Below are 25,190 nucleotides of genomic sequence, written 5' to 3' on the forward strand. Positions count from 1 at the left end.
CTTTTGCTTCAACTAGTTCAACTAGTTCAACAAAAAACTGTGATGAGTGTGATGATGATGTTGACGACCCAGCAGCATATTTAGGCGATTTAGCTCAAACCATTGTAAATAAGGTAAAATAATAAAATGCATAATTACTAATAATGTGCTTAAAGTTTAAACCAATTTTTTTTTAATATAGGCTCAAGTATCGCAAAGTAAATTAAAATTTGATGCTGTTGAACCTTCAACCAGTTCATCATCATCTGGCATCGTTGATAACGATTCATGGTCATTCCGTAGTAAATCCGTTACATCATCAATTGGATGTGGATCATCCAGTAGTCAGTCGGTGTGCTTAAAGCAACGTACGATGTTTGAGTCGTTTGCAGACATCAAATCATATGACAGTAAGAGTTAATTTTTTAATTCATAACTATAAAAGTATAACAAATGGTCTAAATTGTTTTAGAAGGAGGATCTAAGACACGTTCAATAACCAACGCGCTGGTCTTCATGCTGGCAAAGGACAACATGCCGTTAAATACAACCGAGAAAGAAGGATTTATTCATTTCATGAAAAAAGCGGCACCCATGTACAAAATTCCCTCTAGGACGACAATAACAAATTTAATTAAAACGAAATATGAAGTATTATCAGGGTTAGTGAAAACTAAACTTAGTCAAATTGAATTTTTAACTATTACCACAGATATATGGACAGATACTGTTAATACTAAAAGTTATTTGGGTATGACTGTTCATTTTTTAAATATTTCTAATGTTGCGCTAGATAGTGTGACGATAGGTGTAATGGAGCTTTCCGCCAGCCACACTGCAAATAATATATCCATGTGGTTTGAGCAACTTATTGAGGAGTGGGGTATCAAAAAAAAACAGGTTGTAACTGTTGTCACAGATAATGGGTCCAATATTTTATCTGCAGTTAAAAAAACCTTTTCACAAGAAAAGCATTTGCCGTGTTTTGCCCACACGTTAAACTTAGTGTCTGAGCGGGCATTGGAAAATCTCTCTGATGTACAAGTTCTTATAAATAAAATAAAATCTGTTGTGACTTATTTCAAACATTCGGTAGCTGCTAGTGATGAACTTAAAAAATTATGTAATTATAAGCTGAAGCAGTCTGTCCCCACTCGTTGGAACTCTATCTATTACATGATAGAAAGATTTATCTTATGTTCTAATTATATAGCTTCTGTATTGATTAACATGCGTGGGGGTCCTACAATAGTAACAGCTGATGAAATTGATTTGGCAAGAGAAATGTTATCAGTGTTGAGGCCAATGGAAGTGGCAACAAAAGAGTTGTGTGGCCAGAAATATGTGACTGGTAGCAAAGTAATACCATTAATTAATTGTCTCATTAAAAAAACTGAGAGTATAAATTTATCGAATCCAATTGCTTTAACACTAAAGCAGGCCATGTTAGACAATTTATATAAACGTTTTGGTAGGATGGAGGAAATAAGTTTGTTAAGTGTTGCCACTATCCTTGATCCCAGATTTAAAACAATTCATTTAAACAATCCTAACTCTAGTGCAAGGGCTATTAGGTTGATTAAAAATAAAATTACTGAGATCAAAAATAGTTCTGATGATACTAACTCCTCCTCATGCCATGGCTCTAGTGATGATGATGGTGATCGGCATGATAGTTTGTGGTCAGTTCACACAGAGCTGGTTACAAAAAAAGCTGCAGCAAAAACTTCTGAACAGTCTGAAGAGCGTATTCCCACAGACCTTAAGCATTATTTGAGCCAACCCACGATAAACTTAGGTGAAGATATCCTCAAATATTGGGACCAAAATGGTAGTATGTACCCTTACCTAAAAAAAATTGTACTCCCCTATTTATCTGTTGTTGCAACTTCCGTCCCTTCAGAACGTTTATTTTCGAAGGCTGGCAACATAATGACTGAAAAAAGAAATAGATTGAAAGGAGAGAAATTACAACAACTATTATTTCTGAGCTCCCTTGATTTTAATGACTGGCACTTAGAATAATTAAAAACTTATTTTTATTGTATATATTGTATATTCAATGTAGGCTGTACGGTTTTGTATATTATTTGTAAATATGTATATAAGTATATTGTTATTTTCTGTGTCACCTACAGTTTGTATATTATTTGTAAATATGTATATAAGTATATTTTTATTATTTGTAAATATGTAATCATCTGTATATTTATCTTGTATATTACCTGTAAAAATGTACAAAACATTTAATGAATCAATAGTGAGCCAATGGTCCTTTACACAAGATTTAGTGAACCATTAAATTTTATAAATTGTTTATGCAACCCAGAATTAATCTTGTAAAAGTTTATGTGAAAGTCCCAATGATATAATTAATAAAACCGTTTATGTTACATTATTTACCAATCATTGTTGTGTTATTTTATTTTATTAAATACATAAATCCTAACTCAGTCAACTCAAACTTAAATTTCAACATTATATACATATACTTGTATTGTATTAGATTCTTACTTAATTTTTTTTATTTATATTAACAAAAAAATATAATAGTATACAATATGTGTGAAATATTACTAGAAGTTACTCTACACTGCGGAAAAACCTTGTGCTGAACATAGTGGATGAATAATAAGAATAATAAAAAGTAATGACGGTAAGAAAAAACCAACCTGAGTAAAAATAGTTGAATATAATAAGAAATTTGTTAATGATAAAATGTATGGTAAAAAAAAACACATTTAAGTACTTTATGTAATGAAAGATTATTGTAGAATCAATTTTTTAATTTTAATTTAAAACTTATAATTATAAGCATCTAGTATTTCCTCTGGAATTGTATTTAATCCAGTCTGTTATTAATGTAATATTTTATTTTATTTAAAAAAAATTCATATTTTATCTATATTTGTTTATAAAAAATTATTGCGGATCATCCTCCCCCCTGTGACCAGCTATTACCATATGAACACTGTCACTGTCCATTGAAGTGGTGAGTTCCATTGGTTGTAAGTACTAAGTTGTAACAGCAACACTTGTAGCTCAAGCTTCAAGAGGGACTAAGGTAGAGAGTACTCGCATATCAATAATGAGTACGAAAACCTTTATATATAAATCAATATGAACCCGGGCATTACAAGGGAGAGGCAGAAAATGTCAAAAAGCACTATCTAGTTGTTTAAAAATCGTTATTTTAAGAATCGATTTTCCAAAAAATCGATTTTTTGAGCAACGATTTTTTTTTAATCGATTTTTTCCATTCCGATTTTAATCGATTCGAAAATCGATTCACCGACATGAATCGCACATCACTACTGTGATATGTTTGGTAATTGGCGTCCGTGTATAACGATGTTTTACTATCGTCCGGTTTACCAATATACCGCACTCTGCGGGTAAAATTGTTGATTTTGCCGTGTTTCTGGCTGCTACTTATCATACTCATGGCTTTCACGGGATGCATAAAACATACAATAGGTTTTTGAAGATTACCATGTTTTCTTTTTGACTTAAAACCCATTGAAATCTATTATCGATAGTTCGGAACAGGCGGATTTCAATGATGTCTTTAAAAGGGTTTTAAGTTTAGGGGTTCGGTACGAACATGAGTTTACTAACTCGGGCGGCGTGCCGTCGCAAAGAAAGTTTGCTTCTTCACGCGCTCTAGGGTGCGCCGTAACGGATGTTGCTGCGTTCAGCGGACGTGATGTGTTATTGATGCGCAAGAGCGCGTCGCGGTACTCAGTTCGCGAGAATAAACGGTTAGTGACGAGAGTGTGCCACGTGAGCGGGGCGTCCGGTTTTGTCTCTTTACAATTTTTAAAAACATTTTATAATTCAGTCACTAGACGTACAAAAAAATACAAAATAATTTAATTGATTATGATGTGAGTACTGAATATGTCCCTATATTTAAATATTATTTTGGCCATCAATATCTACATCAACACCTGTAAATGAAATGTCATACGCCGATATTATAGACCATAGATTAGAAACAACTGAATCTTCTAATGGCACCGTTGATTATGAGTACATTATTTTTAAATAAATTTAAAAAAATATGTTGTGTTAATATTAAATTTATACAATATATAGATCTCTAGAAGGTCGTAGGATTGTCGACATACGACATTTATTTGAACAAATTCAAAATAGCCGACACGAAAAATTTGACTGCTCTTTTTTAGATATGGAATTTTTAAAAAAATATCGCAGAGGTTACAGTTTAACATTTAAATTTGAGTGTAAAATGTGTGGTACAACTTCATTTATCACATCTGAAAATGAAAGTATGATAAATGCAACTAACTATTTGTCAATAAACACAGCATTAGTAAATTGCAGTTTAGCTGTTGGTAAGTGTTTGTTAAGTGTAAGAGAGATATAGTTTAATATGTAAACGAGCGATATTTTTAATAATAATTTTAGGAATTGGTCATACTCAATTGAGTGAACTATGCTCATCTGTCGAACTTCCGAACTTGTCATCTACTACTTATTTGAAATATTTGTCTAACATCGGTAGTACTGTCCAAGATACAGCCATGGACGAAGTGATTAAAGCAGGAAACGAAGAACGTAGATTGGCTATAGAGAGTGGCAATATTGATGAACATGGTGTACCACTCTGTACTGTAATTGCCGACGGCCAATGGTCCAAACGCAGTTATAGGACAAAGTTTAACGCATTTTCCGGAGCCGTGAGAAACATATTAAAATATTGAATAAATAAATACATTATTTTTATTTACGAATAATTTTAAAATTGTACTATACAGGCCACCCTCAATGGATACAAGACAAATTCTATTCGTTGGCATTCGTAATAGGTATTGCTCAGTGTGTCAAAGAGCTATTACTAAGAAGGAAGATCCACCAGTCCACAAATGCTTTCTAAATTGGAAAAAGGCGTCTACAGCAATGGAAGTAGACACAATAGTAGAAGGGTTTTGTAACAGCATAAATATGCATGGGTTGAAGTACAATAAAGTGATCGGTAAATATTTGTTGTAATTTATTTACATACAGGGCCTGATTTACCAATTCGTGGGCCCTGTACAATTTACAACTTTGGGCCCCAAATTGTCCATCTCTATTTTCTTCAATGCTAAAATAAAAATGTACGCATAGTATATTTTTAAACTAATGCTGTTGCTATCTAATTAGTATATGAGTAGTTGGAGCATAGAATAAAATTGTATTGTTAAAAAAATTCACAAATGACTAATAATTAATATACAATAATTACGATTGACGTAAATCGCAGGACTACGCAAGACATCGTCAATAGTATTATATTACGATTATTAGTAATATATTATTATATAATATTACGACGATAATAACGACAATGACTTTTTACAATCTGTATAACCCAGCAAAATATCCAAGTAAAATTGTGTTTTCCCAAAATATTATGATATTGATATTTATAAATATTTTATTATTATTACGATATTTCGACGAGTTTTACAATAATTAAAATTTTAAACGGTAATTTAAAAATATTATTGTGAAACTACAACTTGTGCAATTTTTTCACTCCGTTTAGAATTTAAAATAGTTTTTGATAATATTTCAGGTGATGGTGACACTAGTGTTACCAAAAACTCAATGAAGTATTACCATATGGGAGTGATTTTAAAATACAAAAGATTGAGTGTAAAAATCATCTTATGCGAAATAACTACAAAATTTACCGCGCTTACTAAAAGGACTGAATATTCAATTATAATACAGAAGTTTATAACTCAAAACATTATGCGTTTTCGTTCTGATATAACCAAGGTTATTGAACATCATAAAAACACTAATGTACCACTTCGCGTAAAAATTAATGGTCAGTGTATTTTTTTATAATATAAATTGAATATTGGTTGTGAACTTTTTATTATTATAAAAATAGCATTGTTTTTAATGTGTATTATTTTATATTTAGAACTTAAAAATGATATTTCTAATAGTGTTTATCATAGACTAGGATATCACAATAAGTGTGCAGCATATTTTTGTTCTGGGCCAAAAGTTGGTAAAATTAATTTAGTACCAGAAGCAGAAAAAACAGGAATCATGGCTGATATTAAGAATATAGTTTATAGATTGATTATTAATGTGGACAGTTTAATTGAAAGTATAGATACTAATCCATGTGAGCAGTTTAATGCTATAATAAATAAACATATAGGAGCAAAACGCATTAATTTTATACAGGGGTCTAACTATAAAACTAGGGTAGAAGCAGCTGTAAGCAGCTGTTATAGCATTTAACTCAAAAAATTATATACGAACAATACATAAGAAAATTGTTGCAACTAGTCCAGGTAGGAACTATATTATTTGATAATAACTGTACATAAATAAAATAAATGTAATTTTGATACTATAATATCATATCATTATAGGAAAATTTTCTAAACTGCACATTAACAACATTGAACGCATTAGAAAAAATACAACAATGAGAAGAAGAAAACTATTTGCAGAAGGAATTAAACGATCAAAGTCCAAATTAATGTCTAACGGACCCGATGTGGATTATGGGTTGGCCCTACCATTAGACGATATTATGAGCTCTGAAGAATTGCAAAAGAAAAAAATGTTGTTTTTAGAAAAATTAGAAACAATTGATAAAGAGGAATTAGAATATAATATATTATAATAATTATTATATTGTAATAATTTATCAATTCCTTTTAGGCTTTAGGTATATCTACTAAACTAAACTATATTCAGTAGTTATCTACTAGTTATCACTAGTTTTACTATTAAAAACTTGGCCATTTACCTGCATACCACATTTATATTTGTATATATAAATCTATAATAAGTATTTAATTTTATAAAAGTGTATGGTACACTAATGTAAGCATTCGGTATACTTAATATAGACATATAGTATCATTTAAATATTTTTGTATGGTTTTTTATCAATTTAAAAATGTTGAATACTATTTTAAATGTATAATACCAAAAAAACCATCACTAATGAGTAGGTAATGGGTAATTAGTGATTGTAGTAGTTTGCTAGTATTATTTCAGTAGTATAAAATTATAAAAGTAAATTATGACAACTACATACATAAAAATAAAACTTATTAAAAAAAAACAAAATTTATTAAAATACTGAAATATTAATTCAGACATTTGAAATATTTCATTTTTTTAAATTTCATGACATTTTCAAACACTACATACAATGCAATGGACCAATATTCAAAACATTTATTACGATAGTGAATTTTGGAACACTAAAATGGTTGAAAAATTAAAAATATATGATAAATTCATAAATTTTGCAAAAGTTATTTATATTATTTAATATTTGTATGGGTTACAATTTTTTACAGGTTTTACTTGGATCAACTATTTCCGGAAGCAAACATTCTAACTTTACGGAAAGAGAATACAAATTGAAGACATTAGAGAACCAGCTCATATAACAGAGTCAAAAAATTTGCAAAACCAAAAAATTGCAGCAAAACGACAAGTGGTTTAATGATGTTTTTATGTTTATGATATTTATTTTTACATTCAAAGTATAATAAAATATACTACTACATAATTTACTAGTCTAATTATTAATGCATACATTCATTCAACATAAGCATAGGCGTGCGCACGGGGGGTTCCGGGTGTGCCTGGGCACCCCCCGACAATGTAATTGGGGCCCTAAAATTTAAGACCTATAGTATATATATAGGTCCGTATTTTAACTAATTTTACTAGAATAAAAATGTTATTTTTTCTAAAATATGTGATAAAAAAAAATATATGTTTGGGCCGTTTGGGGATAAAAAAATAATACAACGTAAAATATTTTAAATTTTGCATGGTAAAACTTGTTACGATTACAACAGCTAGCTGCTAGATGTTATCGACTACAAAAGTAAAAATAATAAATAAATAATGCAATTATCTAAAAATAGATTTTAGATCCAACTATTTAATGAAATATTATATATAACTTGGAACAGTTGGAACTAGTAATACCACTGAATAATTTGTGATTTAATTCCGTGATACCATTAGAGACCATTATACGGGTTATGGAGTTATTTTTACATTTTGTAAAATCGAAAATAAACACAACAACTGATATCTACTATTTGTTATAATAATTATAACATTGAAATATTATGATTTGACTGTTAACTAAAATAAATATTATTTACGAGTTATTCTACAGCGATCACTGTCCAGTGTTCACTGATTACTGAACCAACGTTGTAACTTGTAATATTATTTTATTTTTTTAAATTTAAATCATGCCACCTAAAAGCGGTTGCCAAAAACGTAAAGAAAAAATTAAAAACGATTTGGAACTGAAGAAAATTCGAGGTTCTTTAGACAAATTTATTCTGCTCAAAACAAATCGTAAGTATATCAATTTTATAGTAATAGTATTATAGTAAAAATGTAAAATAGTAATGTTTAAGTCCTATAGATACTATTAAATTTAAATCCTAGATATAAAAAAAAACTAAAATATGTTTATTGTCATTTCTTTTTGCCATTAATTGTTATAAATTATTTATTAATTATTATTATTGAATTGAAAAGTGAGTTACCTACTTACTTAATAAAATAAATGAATAAATTATCGAAATAATTTTAATAATCAACTAAATATAAAATGTAATTAAAACATAAAAAAATCTGAATACAGGGCTGGATTTAGAGGGGGGCTCGGGGCCCAGGTCCCGGGGCCCCCACAAGATTCAATTAATAAGAGGGACAAAAATAATTACCAAAAAAATTAAAAATTACCAAAACCTTTTTTTTTTTTAATATTTCTAGTAATTTGCAAAAAAATATTATAATTTTTTTTTAAAAGTTTGACAAGTGGTGCTATTAGTGTGTGATTAAACGAATCACCAGATTGGGATTGGTAATATTATACCATTACTACTTAATTATAAATAAAATTACTCAACTACAGTGTTGAATGATGCGTCGTAAATCATTATAGTTATTTGAATATCAAAATACTATTGTAGTATTATTTCGTTGGTGTTGTATAAATTATTTTACATTTATATACACTACGTTCAAAATATGGTTTTTATTTCCCTTCAAAAATATTACTCAGTGTCTAAAAATAATGTTTTGTTTGATACTATCTGTTTTTTTTTTGCCATATCAATAATTAATATAAACTAGTCAACTAGATAGTGTTACTTTCATCAAGTTTATCTTTAGTGCAATAATACATTTTTTTCTAGAATAATAATTTATTTAAATTCAATGGTTTTGATGTACTAAAGTAAAAAATGAAAAGAGATGACTATAAAGGTTACTTGTATTTACTTATTAATTGTTTAAATTTAAATTATTAATTTTAAAGTTTAAGTTTTAAAGTATGTATATCAACTAAAAATTCTTATATTTCAATCTTATGTGGGCCCTGGTGCCCCTACAACCCTAAATTCGGCCCTGCCTGAATATAATGATAATATTAGGTAAAGTAAAAAATATAAATTATAATTATTTAAACAATAAATGGTCAAGTAGAAACTAATAGTTACAATATTGAATATATTTTTAAAACTATTAATTACTAAGTTTATATTTTATTATATTTTAATAATTTATTAATATTTTTTATTACACAAAATAAGTGCAACTTGCAGTTGCAACATAATTCATAATATCAAATTAATATTTGTATTATTATTATTATTGTTATTAAATATTAATGATTATAAATATTATATTCTAGCTATAGTTGGTGACGAAAAGAAAAATGATAATTTAGTATTAATTACATCTACTAGTTCTTCTTCTATACCATTTGTAAAGTTGCCTGCTGAAGAAGATAATATCACTAATTCTAATTTATCATATACTAGAAATATCGATGAATTAAAAAATGTTAATGATGGTAATTGAATATATATGGTAAATATTGTCTGGTAAATAGTTTTTCTATATGAATTATATTTTGCAGTTTGTATGGATGGAAATTTTCAACAGAATAATGATTCAACAATTACTGAATTAATGACATTAAATTCGCCTCAAAAAGAATGTTCTGATATTGCTATGAATGATACAGACTTACCATTTTCTACTAAAAATGAAAATATTTTGCTTTCATCTGATCCTTCAGAAAACTGTAAATATTATAATATCAATAACTAAATGTTTACATTTTTATCAATAAAATTGACAATTTTTGTTTCAGTAAATACGATTAGTCTTTTAGATCTTGTGCATACATTGCCAATAGACCGTTTTTGTTTCAAAGATCAAGTATTAAAAGGACCTTATCAGCCAATCTTAGACATTTATCCATCAACTATTCAAGGGAACAAACGTAGATCTTTTCAAAAAAATTGGTATACTTTGTATAACTGGATAGAATATAGTACCAAATTGGATGCTGTATTTTGTTTCCCGTGCAGATGTTTTAGAGGTAATGAAAGTAATAATAGTCAAACAACAATAACATTTTCAAAAGTTGGATTTAAAGGATGGAACAAGGCCAATGAAGCTTTTAAAAAACATCAATTGTCAAAATGTCATGTTAATAGTTCAACTTCCTTACATAATTTTTTAAATGAAAAATCAATTGACTGTGTATTAGACAATGCTAAAGAAGTATCATTGAGTAAAAAAGCAGAAGAACGTATTAAAAATAGACAGATAATGAATAGGTTGATTGATATAGTGATTTGTTTATGTAATGGAGGAAGGCCGTTCCGTGGTCATAATGAAAGTTCAACAAGCAATAACCAAGGACTCTTTAAAGAAATATTAAATTTGTTATCAAAGTATGATGATTTACTTAAAATTCACTTTCAGGAAGGTCCAAAAAATGCACTTTATAGAAGTAATAGAATCCAAAATGATATTATTACATCAATACATACAGTTGTTCTACAAAAAATTATTTCAAACATTAATAGTTCATTTATTTCAATCATGGCTGATGAGACAAGTGATGTCGGGCATCGCGAACAAATGTCTATTGTTGTAAGATATTTTGATGATAATGTTAATAGACCTATAGAAACATTTGTTTCGTTAAAACGCATGACATCAGTAACTGCTGAATCAATTTTCAATACATTATGTGAATTTCTAATTTTAATTAAAAAAAACTGGAAATCAGTGGTTGCTGTATGCTTTGACGGAGCGTCAACTATGGCAGGTAGTATAAATGGTGTACAAATGAGATGTAAAGAACAAAATAATGAAATTATGTATGTGCATTGCTATGCGCATTGCCTAAATCTTACACTAATTGATGCTGTAAATGAAAAAAATTCTAAAAAAGTAGTTAAGAATCGATTGATTTTTAATTTCCTTGGAACTATACAATATGTACACAACTATATAGAAAGCAGTCCAATGAGACACTCAACACTAGAAAAAGTTGCTAAAGAAACAGGAATTACTCTTCTAACATTAAAGTCCTGTTCAATTACACGATGGGCATGTCGTGCGGAAGCTGTAAAAGCTATTAAAAATAATTATAATGTTTTATTAACTGCAATTGATGAAATATGTGAAAACACTTCAGTACCTGAGATGAGAGCAAAAGGAATTGGTATTTTACAACAACTCCAAACATTTGAATTTATTTTTGGCATGGAATTAATGAGTCCTGTTTTAAATATAATATTAAAAGTAAGTTCTATGCTGCAGTCTCCAAAAATTGACCTTTTGATTGCAGCAGAAAGTGTAAATACTTTAAAGAATACCTTATTAAACATGAGAAATAATGAAGAAGAATACAAAATTATATTTTCCAACACTGAAAAAATGTGTACAATGCATAAAATCAATATTCCAGAAGTAAAAAAAAGAAAAGTTACAACTAAAATTGATCCGTCTCCTTCAAATCAAGTATTTTTTAAGACTAAATATGAAGAATTAAAAGTTTCTGTATATTATCCATTACTAGATGATCTTATTTCTGGAATAAATTCAAGATTTAAACAATGGCCCAAGACCGTCTGGAATCATTAATTTTACTTTTTACAGAACAAGAAATGGCCTCTAATGTTGAAGTAGATTTGGTTATAAATGAGTTTAGTAATTTAAGTAATAGACGCATGTTGTTATAAATTTATCATTTTTATATTAGAATATTAAATAAAAAACTGTAAGTAATGTTTATTTGTGCATTATAATTTATTAAAATATGTACATGTCTTGTTAAGAGAGGGCCCGAATTAAGAAAAGGGCCCGAAAAAAATTGTAGGCACCCCCCGAATTTCAGGTCTGCGCACGCCTATGAACATAAGTCGATCAGCTATATTGATCAGCTATATTAAGATAATATATATATGTATTTTTTTAAGTTTATAAGTTGTCCATAAGTTTTCCTTTAAATAACTATAAAGAAAACTATAACGACAACGATTTATCCCCAAACGATATTAAATATGTAATATAATTCAAAAAGCATAAATCATAGATACTTGAAATTTTCACCAGTTGTTTAGATTGCCATTTACTTTACATAATTTAATTTACAAAATTTTTCGTTTATTTTAAGACTATTTATAAAATAGTTCATTAAATGTTATAGCATTTTAAATATTCGATTTTTTTTTATAGATGTCGATAAAAGATTTGGCTGAGTCAAAATACTTGAAAAGTAAAGCAGTGTTTTGTTTTTTGAAATACATTTTGAACAATATTCTACTATCCTACTTGTCCAGTGTCTATATAATAGGTACATTAATTATGAATCACAAACTAATAAATATATTATTGAATTCACGCGTAATATTCATATCTTTGTTATTACTTATTAGTTATTAGTAAATAACAGGTTTCAAATTATTATAAGTAAGATAGGTAGAAAGGTACGACCTTTTAAAAAACATACCTATGTGGTAGCAGCATAACGTATAGTAATACTGTATTGAATATATTTTTTATGAAGTAAGTATTTAATAATGCAATAAATACAAGCCACGTAGGTACGCGCGAATATTAACATGATTACGGAGCGCCGCGGTGGCAATGTGGCATAATATGCGTGTATGCATTGTATACATATATATATATTATATATATTATATATATACTTGACCTGTCACAGACGAAGGTTGAGAAAATAATAAACGTCACTCCCGAATGAGCAAAATCTTCGGCCAATCGTCGACTACGAGTAATGGGCGCGGCTTAAATGCCGCGTGCCTGCGCATCGCGAAAACACTTAACAGCGTGTTCTCTCGGCCGTTGTATACATTTCGCTTTAGGTGTGGCGTCCTCTTAAGCTAAATTTTGTAAAATAATTGTATGATATCCTTATGTTGCAAAAATAAATTACTATTATTATTAAATTTGACATCCCAATCGTCTGGGTGCTCTATAGAACATTTTGATAACACTGAAATCATAGTGGCGTTTGAACGTTCTACCAGTCCGTTTGCTTGAGGGGTGTATGGTGGACATAGTGGATGTTGTATTTCAAATTTTTCTAAAAATAGTTTAAACTTAAAACTAGTAAATGAAGAACCATTGTCAGAAATATATGTAACTGGTAATCCATAGTGATTTATGATATCATTTTCAAGTGTATGGATGATGTAATTTGTGGCAGTGGTACATGTTGGTCTAGCTAAGAGAAATTTGGTTGCGTGACAGATGTGTGCTATTATATAACAGTTTACTGCTTTTGTAGTTGGAAGCGAAAGGTAGTCAGCTGAGATGATTTCGAAGGGGACTTCGGGTATGGGTCTCTCACCTAACATTCCATACGCTAGTGTAGTTCTTCTGTTAACTTGTTGGCAAGTATTACATCCGTGAACAGTCTTGTCTCATGGAACTCCACCAGTAACGTGCTCTAATCCTAGATAAAGTCTTCTTAATGTCGAAATCTGTGTTATCATGACGATGTTGTAAAATTGTATTATGGTATGAAAATGGAATAACAATTTTAGGTACCTCACCTACAGTTTCCATATTAACATGGACTAAAATGTTATTTTCATGTTTGTACATACGTTTTATCTGTAGAATATGAGCTGTGTTTTCTGTGCTCTTAAGTTTCTTATTGATTTGCTGGCAGAAGGCATCTGCTTGTTGAGCTTGTACTAATTTCTCGTTTTGTGAATTCATGATTGCCAAACAACATAGATTTTCATCGTTTACAGGTTGAGGATATCTTGATGGATGGTCTGCAATGATATTCATTTTTCCAGCTCTGTAGATGGGTTTAAAATCAAATGCTGACAAGTCAACAACATATCTGGCAAACTTTCTGTTAAGCATTGCTTTGTCGACAATGTACGCTGTGGAATAATTATCGGTTATTAGTTTGAAGGTTAGACCGACCAAGTATAATCGAAATTTTTCAGTTATAGCCCAATGTACTGCTGTAACCTCTAACTCATTACCGTGGTAACGTTTTTCTGGATTTTTAAGAGTCCTACTTGCATATTAAATTATACAAGTACTGTCATAATGTATCTGGGAGAGACAAGCGCCTAGGCATTCGTAACTTGCGTCTGTCTCTACTGTGGTTGGCACGTTTTGACGAAAAGCTGCAAGAACTGGGATATAAGTAATTGCTACTTTTAATTTAACAAAGGTTTGATATACATCATCTGATAAAACAATTTTGTAGTTAGATGATATGTTACTTGATATTGGTTTATTCTTCAAAATGTTGGTCAAGGGACGCAAAGTGATTTTTGTACCGTCGTAATGCGTTGGCAAATCCTAAAAAGCTACCAAGTTCATAAAGTGTACTTAATGTTTTATACCTTGGGACTGCTTGGGCACGTTCAGGGTCTAGTCTGTCTCCCTTCTCATCTAGTATTCTACCTAGAATCTTTATTTCCTGTGCAGCAAAACTACATCTTTTTTTGGTAAATTTCAGGCTGTATTTTCTTGTGTTTTCAAAAAGTGACTCTAGGAAATTCAAGTGCTCTTCAAATGAATCATATCCTACTGCTAAATCATCATAATACTTTGCTAGTCCTATTTTAAGTAAATCATCATAAGCAATCGAAATTGCCCTAGCTAGAAGTGCTGGTGCGTTAGCAAGTCCAAATGTAACTCTGCAAAATTCAATGTGGTAGTCGGGAGTCACCGCAGCAGTTTTAAAAATGTCATTTTCTTTAATCTTAAAATTTTTAAAAGCATTTGTAATATTTACCAGTGATTTGAATTTTTTTTCAGCTATTTTATTGATCATTAAGTCCATTTCATCCATAGGAAATTGGTTTTTTATTGTGATTGGATTGATAGTTCTTGAGTAGTCGACAACCAATCGCTTTGGAATTGACTCATGGAATGGTTGATGTACAACGAAGGCAGGTGCTGCATACGGAAAGTTAGACATGCGACACATTCCTAGTGCTATCCATTTTTCTACTTAAATTCTCATCATTATTCTGTCCGGATCTGTTGCTTTGTAAGGTTTACATTTAATAGGCTTGTCGTTTGTCAAGAAAATATCCATCTCTATGTCAGAAAATTCTCCGATTTCAGCTTCAGGTGTTGAAAAAATGTCTTCATATGAGTTAAGTAAAGATTCAAGTTTCTGGGGTTGTTCTTGATTAAGAAACGGTTGGTCTACTTTTTTGGTTTTCATCTCAGATGTTTTGGTAATATGTGGCATGTTGTTATATCAGTTTTGTACAACGCATCCAACAAATGCCTTTTTGGAATTAACATATCCAAATTCTTGCATTGATGCTGGTGTTGTTATACATACAGCACCGTTTGGTTCAATAGATATTGTTGCCTGTACAGCTCTTTGCCAATCACGGCCTAGAATCATTGCACCTCGATTAGCATCGTAGGTACCTTTGGCATAACATAATCCATGTTTCCAACTTGTACTCTGAGACTTATCCGACCGCTTGTTGTGCAATTGCCTTCAGGTGTGACGTATGATCCATCTTGCCATGGGAAAATGGTTGTGTTTTCTGGAACAAAACCCCTTCTAAGTAACGTTACACATGATCTGATATCGGGTAAAGAATCAATAGTCATATTGCCGTTTATGGCTGGAATTTGAGATACTTTAACAAGGTATTCTGAAAATAAATCATCTTGAATACAATTTATCGTTTTGGTTGTCACTGTTTCTTTAGATTTTACTTCTTTATTTAAATTATTCTTATTAAAATTGGTGGTATCTTTCGAACTTGTCTAGTAACTATGTGCTAATTTTTCTTGAGGTGTATTTTTACAATTATAACTGATATTTCCTACTTGCTTACATCTGTTATTCTTTGTGAACTGAAACGAGGAATGTAGTTACCATGTTCTTTATGGTTATCTTGAGATTTATGACTAGTTGTATTTTCTTTGGCATATTGACATTTCCGAATGACATATAACTGTACAGCCCTGTCTGGGAGGTCCTTAACAGAAACACACATTGCTGTTGTCAATGGAATAGCCCATTCATTTTTGGTTATGCCTTGTAAGATTAAAGATACTCTGTCTGACTGTTGTAGTTTGAACGGGGTAGTCTATGATAGTATCATATATATCATCTGCAATTAATTCGTTTGGATGTAGCGTACGTTTGGCTTGGAACTGTATAAATTCTGAAAGAGTCATCTTGACTTTAAATCTATCTATAATACCCTCTTTCCACGTGAGCTATTCTTCAAATGAGCGGCCAGATACAAATGTAGGGACCTGCGTCTTGCGACGCCTCGACAATATACGTGCTAGTGTAGGGAGGGGTTGGGGAAAAGACAAAATAAATAAGTTACGACATTTGCAGGGCTGCCACTCACATTTTGTTCAAAAAAAGTGAAAATAGCATGAATATAAGGAGGATATAGTGAACAAATAGGCTGACATGTGTGTATATACACAATATGTGCTTCAACTAGATCTCCTTTCTGAAGAGCGTTCTTCAGTCTTTCGTTATCTTCTTTTAAAAATTTATCTGATGCTTTTCTTTTATTTTGAACTATTACTTTATCATTTTTCAATTGCTGTTCAAGCTTAGAAATATCTATTTCTTTCTCCAAAACGTCTTCTTGTTTTCTTAGTTTTTTTCTGCTTCTTCTATCTGTTTTTTATCTTGTTCTATTTTTTATTCTTTTCAGATTCTATTTTTTTTTGCTCTTCAAGGTACAAAATATATTTCTGGTAAGTATTTCTAGCAGAACATATTAAATCTTTTGTAATTGGAACAAAATATGGTTTATTTTTAAATCTACGCAAACCGTCTTTAATGTTAAGACGAGAATTCAACATTTTACATGACGTAGCAGATTTGTCTTCTGTTAATACTTTACCAGAAATTGAAAACCCTCTTTCTACATCTGCGCTTCCACGAGACAAAGACAAAACACATTTCACAATAGTAGTTATTAAAGGAAATTTTGGTCCATCCATAGTATTTTTCATATTAAATACTTGTCTCCAAAAATGATCAATTCTTTGTCCACTAACATATGTTAAATTTTCTAATCTTAAAAGTTTCCATTCATCAGATAACATGGTTATATCTACCTTCACAGGTAAAAAAAACGAGCCACTTTGCCAATATCATAGCAACTTTGTTATTTTTTAATTTCTGGAGGCTGTAAACATCTGAAATACTTGATTTTTGGCGAAACACCATAAGAACTTTTATTCAAAATATATTTAGCTCCATTAATATAATGCTTTTTGATATTTTCTACGAATATTTTTTTATCAATTTCTTTGGTATTACTATTATTTAATAAATCTGAAACTTCTGAAGGCAAGTGAGGTATTGTCAACAAATTGTTACTATCAAATACAGATTCATTACCATACCATTTAATTGAAATATTTGGTTTGCATATACGTCCAGCAATAATGAGAATTAGCTTTTTAAGTTCATCATGTAACACATGAATCAAAGGTTCTTCTCTTTGAAATAAAATATTGAAATTTTCATATATTGAAGCACTATTAATTACAAAATATATTTCAGCTTTAAACAAAGAATTTTTTAATTGCTTAACAATACTTAGATACCTTGAGGCATTCATGAGATTGGAAAATTTTTGAGGGATAAAAACGGTAAAATACTCAATGGACAGTCCCATTGTTCAATAATTCTTAAAGCTGCTTTACCTAAAGTCAGCCATCCTGAAGAACAATGTTTTAAAAATTTGTGTTGAGTATCCGAAAGTTTTATTTGAACATTTGTAAATACTTCACAGCGTTTAGGCCATCCAATGAAAAAATAGTACACATCAATAATATATTCAGAAACAGACATTTCAATCACATGTAAACCCTTTAAAAAAGCATTATGCACAATATGTATATTACACGTACCCATATTGATTAGTCCACAACCTCTGCTACATAAAATATTTTCATTGATTAGTCGAAACACCTTTTTATTGACATTAGGTCCGTCATTTCCAAGCATGAGCATTTTCAAATGTGATATATTAGAGTTGTGTAAAGACAGCATTATACTTATATTCTTCCAATTTTTCACCAGTTGCAGATGCAATAAAAAATGTTTCTAAATGACAAGTAACTATTTCATTTTCTTGATCACTCCAATAACGTAATGCTACTTGTAGTTCTTTTTTTCCTTCGACATTTGTTGTTTCATCATAAATGAGGGTATAATAAACTTTGTTACATTCTTCAAGTAATATATTTCTGAAATATGGTCCTTAAGCTTCTGTAATTAAATATGATAATTTTGTACGACCAAGTGAGAAACACGAAGGAACTCCATCACTAAACATTGCTTTAAAAACATCAAATAAATCATTGCACGAAGCAGCAGAATAGTTACACAGAACTGTTTTCATTGACCAAATTATTTCTGCATTAGTTGATAGGTCTTTAGCACAAAAAGTATCTAATGTCAATGTTTTTGTTGATACATTTGAATCAGATTCTGAGAGTGGCAAAGAAGACAAATGTAGCTGGTTACAACCTAGTTTTAAACTACAATTACTTTTATGTATTTTTGTTGAAACGTGTCGAACAATGGCTTGGAATCCTTTTTTATCAATTTTTATGGAATTCACACATAGTTTACAAAATATTTCTGAATCGCCACTTTTGCTTGCCCATTTTGATATCTTGAAACCTAGACTATCAGTTCTATCAAGCCTAGAATATTGATTTGCACTTTGGTTTAATTCATTATTTATTCATTCACTTGTTGTCAGTGGTGTATTGGTAAATATATTTATGGGTATACCCACTAAGCCACTAATAAAATATGTATATTCCACATAAAAAATTTTGTCGCTCCGCTCGAATTGTTTTTTCTCAGAAGTCGTTACATTACAATAATTAACTTATATTATATTTTTTTATTTTTTATTTTTTTATTATAATATTTTGTTTTTAGATTCTGAGCGAAGCGATGAATGTATTGATTCTACAATGATGTGTGTTTTTTTTTTAAACATAAAAAATTTTGTCGCTCCGCTCGAATTGTTTTTTCTCAGAAGTCGTTACATTACAATAATTAACTTATATTATATTTTTTTATTTTTTATTTTTTTATTATAATATTTTGTTTTTAGATTCTGAGCGAAGCGATGAATGTATTGATTCTACAATGATGTGTGTTTTTTTTTTTATTTTTTTTTTTTATTTTTGTGTCTGTCATCACCTTTTAGGACAGTAAAAGTGCTTGGATTTTCTTCAATAGTAACTTTTCTGAGAGGAAAGTGAATCTAGTTGGTACTTTGGGGGGTCAAAAGCAAAAATTTCCCAGTAGTTTTCACAAGCGACGTTTTTGGTTTTTGGTGTAACTCTAAAACAAATGACCGTAGGGACATGACATTTTGACTGAATGTTTATATTAGCATTTTCTATACACCATAAAATTTACAGAATATTTTGACTCTTTTTGAGCTGTTTACGGCCATTGTCAGTTTTCAATTTTTTTAGTTTTTTTTTTCTATAAATATCAATAAAATTTTATCTTTTGATTAAAAAAGCTTGAAAATTTAATAGAAGGCTCCTAGGTTATTGTTTCAAAGGCAGATGAAAAAAATTAAAAATCCTTAGTCACAGTTTTTAATTATAAGCATTTAAAGTTCAAATTTTGACAAAATACGGAAAAATCACGAAAAAAAGCAAATTATTTTGAGTTGAGAATTCATAAAAATTTTTCTTTTTAAATCTAAGATTTGAAAATGTAATATAAGATTACTCATAAGTTTGTCTACCTTTATCAAAAAAAAAAATGTCTAGAAGAAACTTAAATTAAATTTTTATGAGCGTCTGAAATTTATATTTTTACAACATTTGATATTTACTCGATTTCTCATGTAACAATTTTCTTATTTTATTGTAATTAAAAAACGAATGACTGTAGATACTTGAAAATTTCACTGAATGTTCATATTAGCATTTTCTATACACCATAAAATGTTGAAAATATTTTGACTCTTTTTGAGCTGTTTACGGACATTGTCAGTTTTAAATTTTTTTAGTTTTTTTTTCTATAAATATCAATAAATTTTTATTTGTTGGGTAAAAAAGCGTGAAAATTTAATATAAGGCTCCTGATATATCGTTCTAATAGCAGTTGAAAAATATTAAAAATACATAGGCAAAATTTTTTTTTATAAGCATTTAAAGTTCAAATTTTGACAACATTTTTCAAATTTATAATTTATTAATTATTTTGTGGTTAAAAATGTATAAAATGTTTAACTTTTATGGCTAAAGATTGAAAATTTAAAACAAGGCTCCGAGTAAATAGGTTATATATAAATTACTTTATTCACAATAATATCATCAAATATACTTGGTAAAATCATAGGCTGACTGACCGTTTTCGCTCAGAATCGTTTTTCTTTTACAATGATATTATATCATTGAATTCAAATTTAACACCATCCATTACAGTGACCCACTTGTAACCTACTGTACAGCAGAGCGATATCCACTTATCCACCTTTTTTTGTAATGTGTTACTATATCTGTAAAATTAAAGGCCGGTAAAGTTAACGTTAAGTATCTATATTCTATGTCAACTCGTCCGGTAAACGTTGTTATCATATTATATCATCAAATATTTTTTCAACCACTGACTAATCTTAGTTCGAGGTTTCAACATTGTAAATCACAATATTCAAAATCAAAATAATAAACAATTTTTAAATTAAATTAAATTTTCAGTATATCTACTATTCATATTTTTATAAGAAATTAATAAATAAGTAAACCTCAACCAAAAAACACATAATGGATAACGACAATGCAATTTTGTAAAAGTTTTGATAGTAAATACTGTTTATTAGGTAGGTACTTAACGTTAACAAAAAACAGTTATTGCTCATTACAATTATTTAAATATAACCTTGGGCATATTTTATAATATTTGGCCCACTTAGAAAAAAATGTAAAAAAACAATAACGGTAAATATAAAATAAAACAATTAAAACAATATATTAAATAATACTATTAATATACAATTTATATTAATTATATATATTAAATATTAATATACAACAATTTATACAACCTATAGAATTTTCCACAAAGATTTTTTGTATTCAATATTGGGTTCATCAGTTTTCAATATCTTTGTTCTAGTATCATCAGCTTGTCTATGTTGGCTTATTAGCTATGACTTAACATATTTTTCTGAATTCCATTAATTCAGAGGTGGCCCGTTTATATTTAAAAACATTTTTTTTTTTTTTTTTCAACCCGAAGGTTGGTTTACAACTCCAATTCTCCATTCTAACCGATTTCTCGCCTTTTCTTTGAGTTCTTTGAAGGTTTTGACTTTTGCATCGATTTTAATTTGTCCTATATACGAGTTCCGCGGGCGTCCTGCAGTTTTCTTTCCTTCTATCATACCTTCCAATATTATATTATGCAATTCTTCCGGGTGTCTCAGGGCATGTTCAATAATTTTCCAGCGTCTTTCTCTAATCGCATCTATGAGTGTACGTTTTTCTCCCACTCTTCTAAGTACTTCTTCATTCGTTTTCCGCTCTATCCAGCTTATCCTTTCCATACGCCTCCAGCACCACATTTCGAACGCTTCTAATTTTTTCTTTTCGGTATCATTTATTACCCAAGTTTCACATCCATATGTTGCAACACTCCATACATATGTTTTTATAAGTCTTTTCTTGATATTAAGATGTATCCTTTTTGAAATGAGCAACTTTTGTTTTTTACTAAAGGCAATTTTTGCTAATGCTATGCGTTGTTTAATCTCGTGGACACTCTTGCCATCAGATGTGATTTTACTCCCTAGGTATACCATTTCTTCTACCTGTTCCAGTTTTCGATTACCAATGTATACCAGAACCACGATACAATTACGACGATTACTTATTTGATTTAAAAGAAAACATGCAAGTGTCACATAAGATAGCTAGAGAACAATTAGTTAAAAACAAAATAAAAAGTAAGGAAAGATACGATAGGAACGAAAATCCACAAGATATACATGTTAAGGATTTAGTACTCCTAAAAGAAAAGAATCATAGAACAAAACTCGATCCATTATGGTTAGGGCCATACGAAGTCATAGCAATAGTGGGAAATGAAAATGTAGTTATACAGCGTGGGCGGCGTAGCATCACTGTTCATAGAAACAATGTTAAAAAATATTATAATGATGCACAATCCGATTAAAATATATATATATATATAGTTATTTATATTTAATTAACGTGTAAATTATTAATTTGATTTTAAGAATAAAACTAAATAGGAAGCGTAATACAAGCAATGTAGGACTAAACATTTCTTTTAAATTCTTTAAGCAAAAAAAAAAAATATAAATTATAGATAAATTTTAATTTTAGGGACAGACAAAGGGAATTAATTTTGGAACTTGAAATCGCACTCCAACAAGAATTACACGAAACATTTACTATAGGGCCGGAGAACACACCGAGGTGTTTTATAGGTCATATCAATACTGCAAATAATAACGTTGAAGAACCTTTCACAACTCTCGAAATAACTAAAATAATAGAAACTATTACTAATATCATGTATGATTTTTCACCAAATTCAGTGACGTCAGTAGATATATTATGTAAACGACTAACAAATTATATGAAACTTTTATACGATCCAAGGGATATACTAGATTATGATAGGTGGTTTTAAAAAAATTATATACATATAAGATAATAAAATAAGGTAGTTAGTTTAATATAAATATAATTTTATACTTTTAGATTGGTGATGATGATTGGTTGTCTAGTCAAATCTGACGAAATAAATACATCAGAACACTTTAAATATACGCCTTATGGAAATGGCAAGGGATTATATTACGAAAATTTAGGACCTACTAGGATTATAGGGGCTGAATATAAACTTGTAACATATTTTTCGTTAAAGGAGTACAATACAAAATATGATTTATTGGGGGAAAAAATGAAAAATATCACAAAAATATGTACCGATCAAAAACATATCGATTTATGCGGGAAATACCAGATAGTAATAACGGATTTATATAGCGAAATAAGTAAACAAAAAGAACGTATGTATTTGTCATTAGGAAGTGGTATGGATCAATTCGATAATAAGCAACGGAAAAGAAGGGGGTTAGTAAACATAATAGGTAACGCTATGTACACGTTATTTGGCGTATGCGATGATAAATGCACTAAAAAAACACGGGAAGCTATAAAGCAAACAGAAGAATCGGGGGCTAATATACTACACATAATGAAGGCTCAAACAACAGTAGTAAAAACAATAGTAAAAAATATAGGAAATACGTTAGAACAAACTGAACAATTATATAGAAACATTTCTACTAAGGAACAACAATTATACGTAAGAATGTTACAAATACAAACTAGAACTGACGATGTTTTAGACTTATTAATGGCAGGAGAAGTACATAATTTATACACAATAATCACAAATCAATACGCCTACGAATCTCAAACGTTAGGACAAATAGTAACAGCCGCTAGAGAAGGAATAATACACCCAAGTCTTATGACACCGCAAGAATTAGCATCAACTTTAAAATCAATAGAACTAACAATTAAGAAACAATATAGCATTCCTATGGGAACAAAGGCTTCAGAATTAAATGAATTTCAAAAAATTACTAAAATGAGTATTTACTATGAAAACGATAATTTAGTATTCATTACAAAAACACCTGGTTACATGTGGGAAGTGAAGCACTGACCGTAAGTTGTACAGATATGGTCGAGCCATTTACGCTAGATACTAATAAAATTGGAGAAATAACTATCGTGAACAATAATTGTCAAGTATTTACACAAGATGCAGTACTAACCGCCACAGAAGAGATTACCAACACGAATTATAAAGACTTCATACCTACAACTAATATAAAAAGCATTTTAGAGAAGATACCTGAACACATACATAGATTCGAAGTAAATAAAGAATGGGGAGACAATCCAAATATACAATTAACGGATCTACACGGCGTATCCAAGTCCTTGGATGAAGTACAACGAATGATAGACCAAGAAGTTTTAAGAGAACAAATCCAAAAACACCAGTTTATACACAGTAACTTACTATATGTAACAATATTATTAGCAGCACTATCTCTCGTACTCATAATAGCAATATATATATTAATAAAATGCAAATATATTAGTGATGAACAAGTAATAGATATACCCAGAAGGATAGTTAAATATAGACCATCAAACAGAAGTGACTACATAAGGGGGTTTGAAGAGACACTATTCACTCCACCACCGTCACCAAGATAATAAAAAAAAAAGAAAAAAAATTTATAGAAAAAATATATAAATAAAAAAAATATATAATAATAAATAATAAGCTAATTAATTAATATAAATAATAATTATAATAGTAATGCAATCAAATAATATAATTATGTTTCAGAAAATAAACAAGAGAACGTCAAAATAAAATATACGTTAACCATTAAATTAAAATTATAAACATGGTCGAAAATGCACAAATATCTTTAGATTATTCATTTACATTACATGCAATCGATTTTATTAAAGAATTAAAGGAAGTATTATTAACTAGTGCGCATATTCAATTAGTACGAAGAAACATAGTATACGTAAGTTGTTTTGAACACCATGTACTAGAAGCAAACAATAGAATGCCCGTACGATTATCAGAAGAAGAATTAGATTTAGTGATGATTCCTTTGACCACTTATCTTCATCCATTTTGTAACCTTACATGTCCGAATAGATCAATTTGTTTAACTATAGGTGCAGTATTAAATCAATTAATTAATAGACGTATCATTACCACCGATTTCTTTTTATAAATAAATCCTTGTAAA

The 25,190-nt window shown here is 29.5% G+C and overlaps 1 protein-coding gene across 1 annotated transcript; it reads left to right on the forward strand.

Annotated features, from left to right (window-relative positions):
- Positions 1-8,246: 8,246 nt before the first annotated feature.
- LOC132933359 (zinc finger MYM-type protein 1-like) lies at positions 8,247-12,559 on the forward strand. The gene is made up of 5 exons (XM_060999654.1): positions 8,247-8,355; positions 9,701-9,852; positions 9,955-10,096; positions 10,166-11,771; positions 12,550-12,559. The coding sequence occupies exons 1-5, from the start codon at positions 8,247-8,249 to the stop codon at positions 12,557-12,559; spliced, it is 2,019 nt and encodes a 672-aa protein (XP_060855637.1).
- The last annotated feature ends 12,631 nt before the right edge of the window (positions 12,560-25,190 follow it).

Source organism: Metopolophium dirhodum, chromosome 1 (genome assembly GCF_019925205.1).
Source record: "Metopolophium dirhodum isolate CAU chromosome 1, ASM1992520v1, whole genome shotgun sequence".
In the NCBI taxonomy this organism is placed as follows: Eukaryota; Metazoa; Arthropoda; class Insecta; order Hemiptera; family Aphididae; genus Metopolophium; species Metopolophium dirhodum.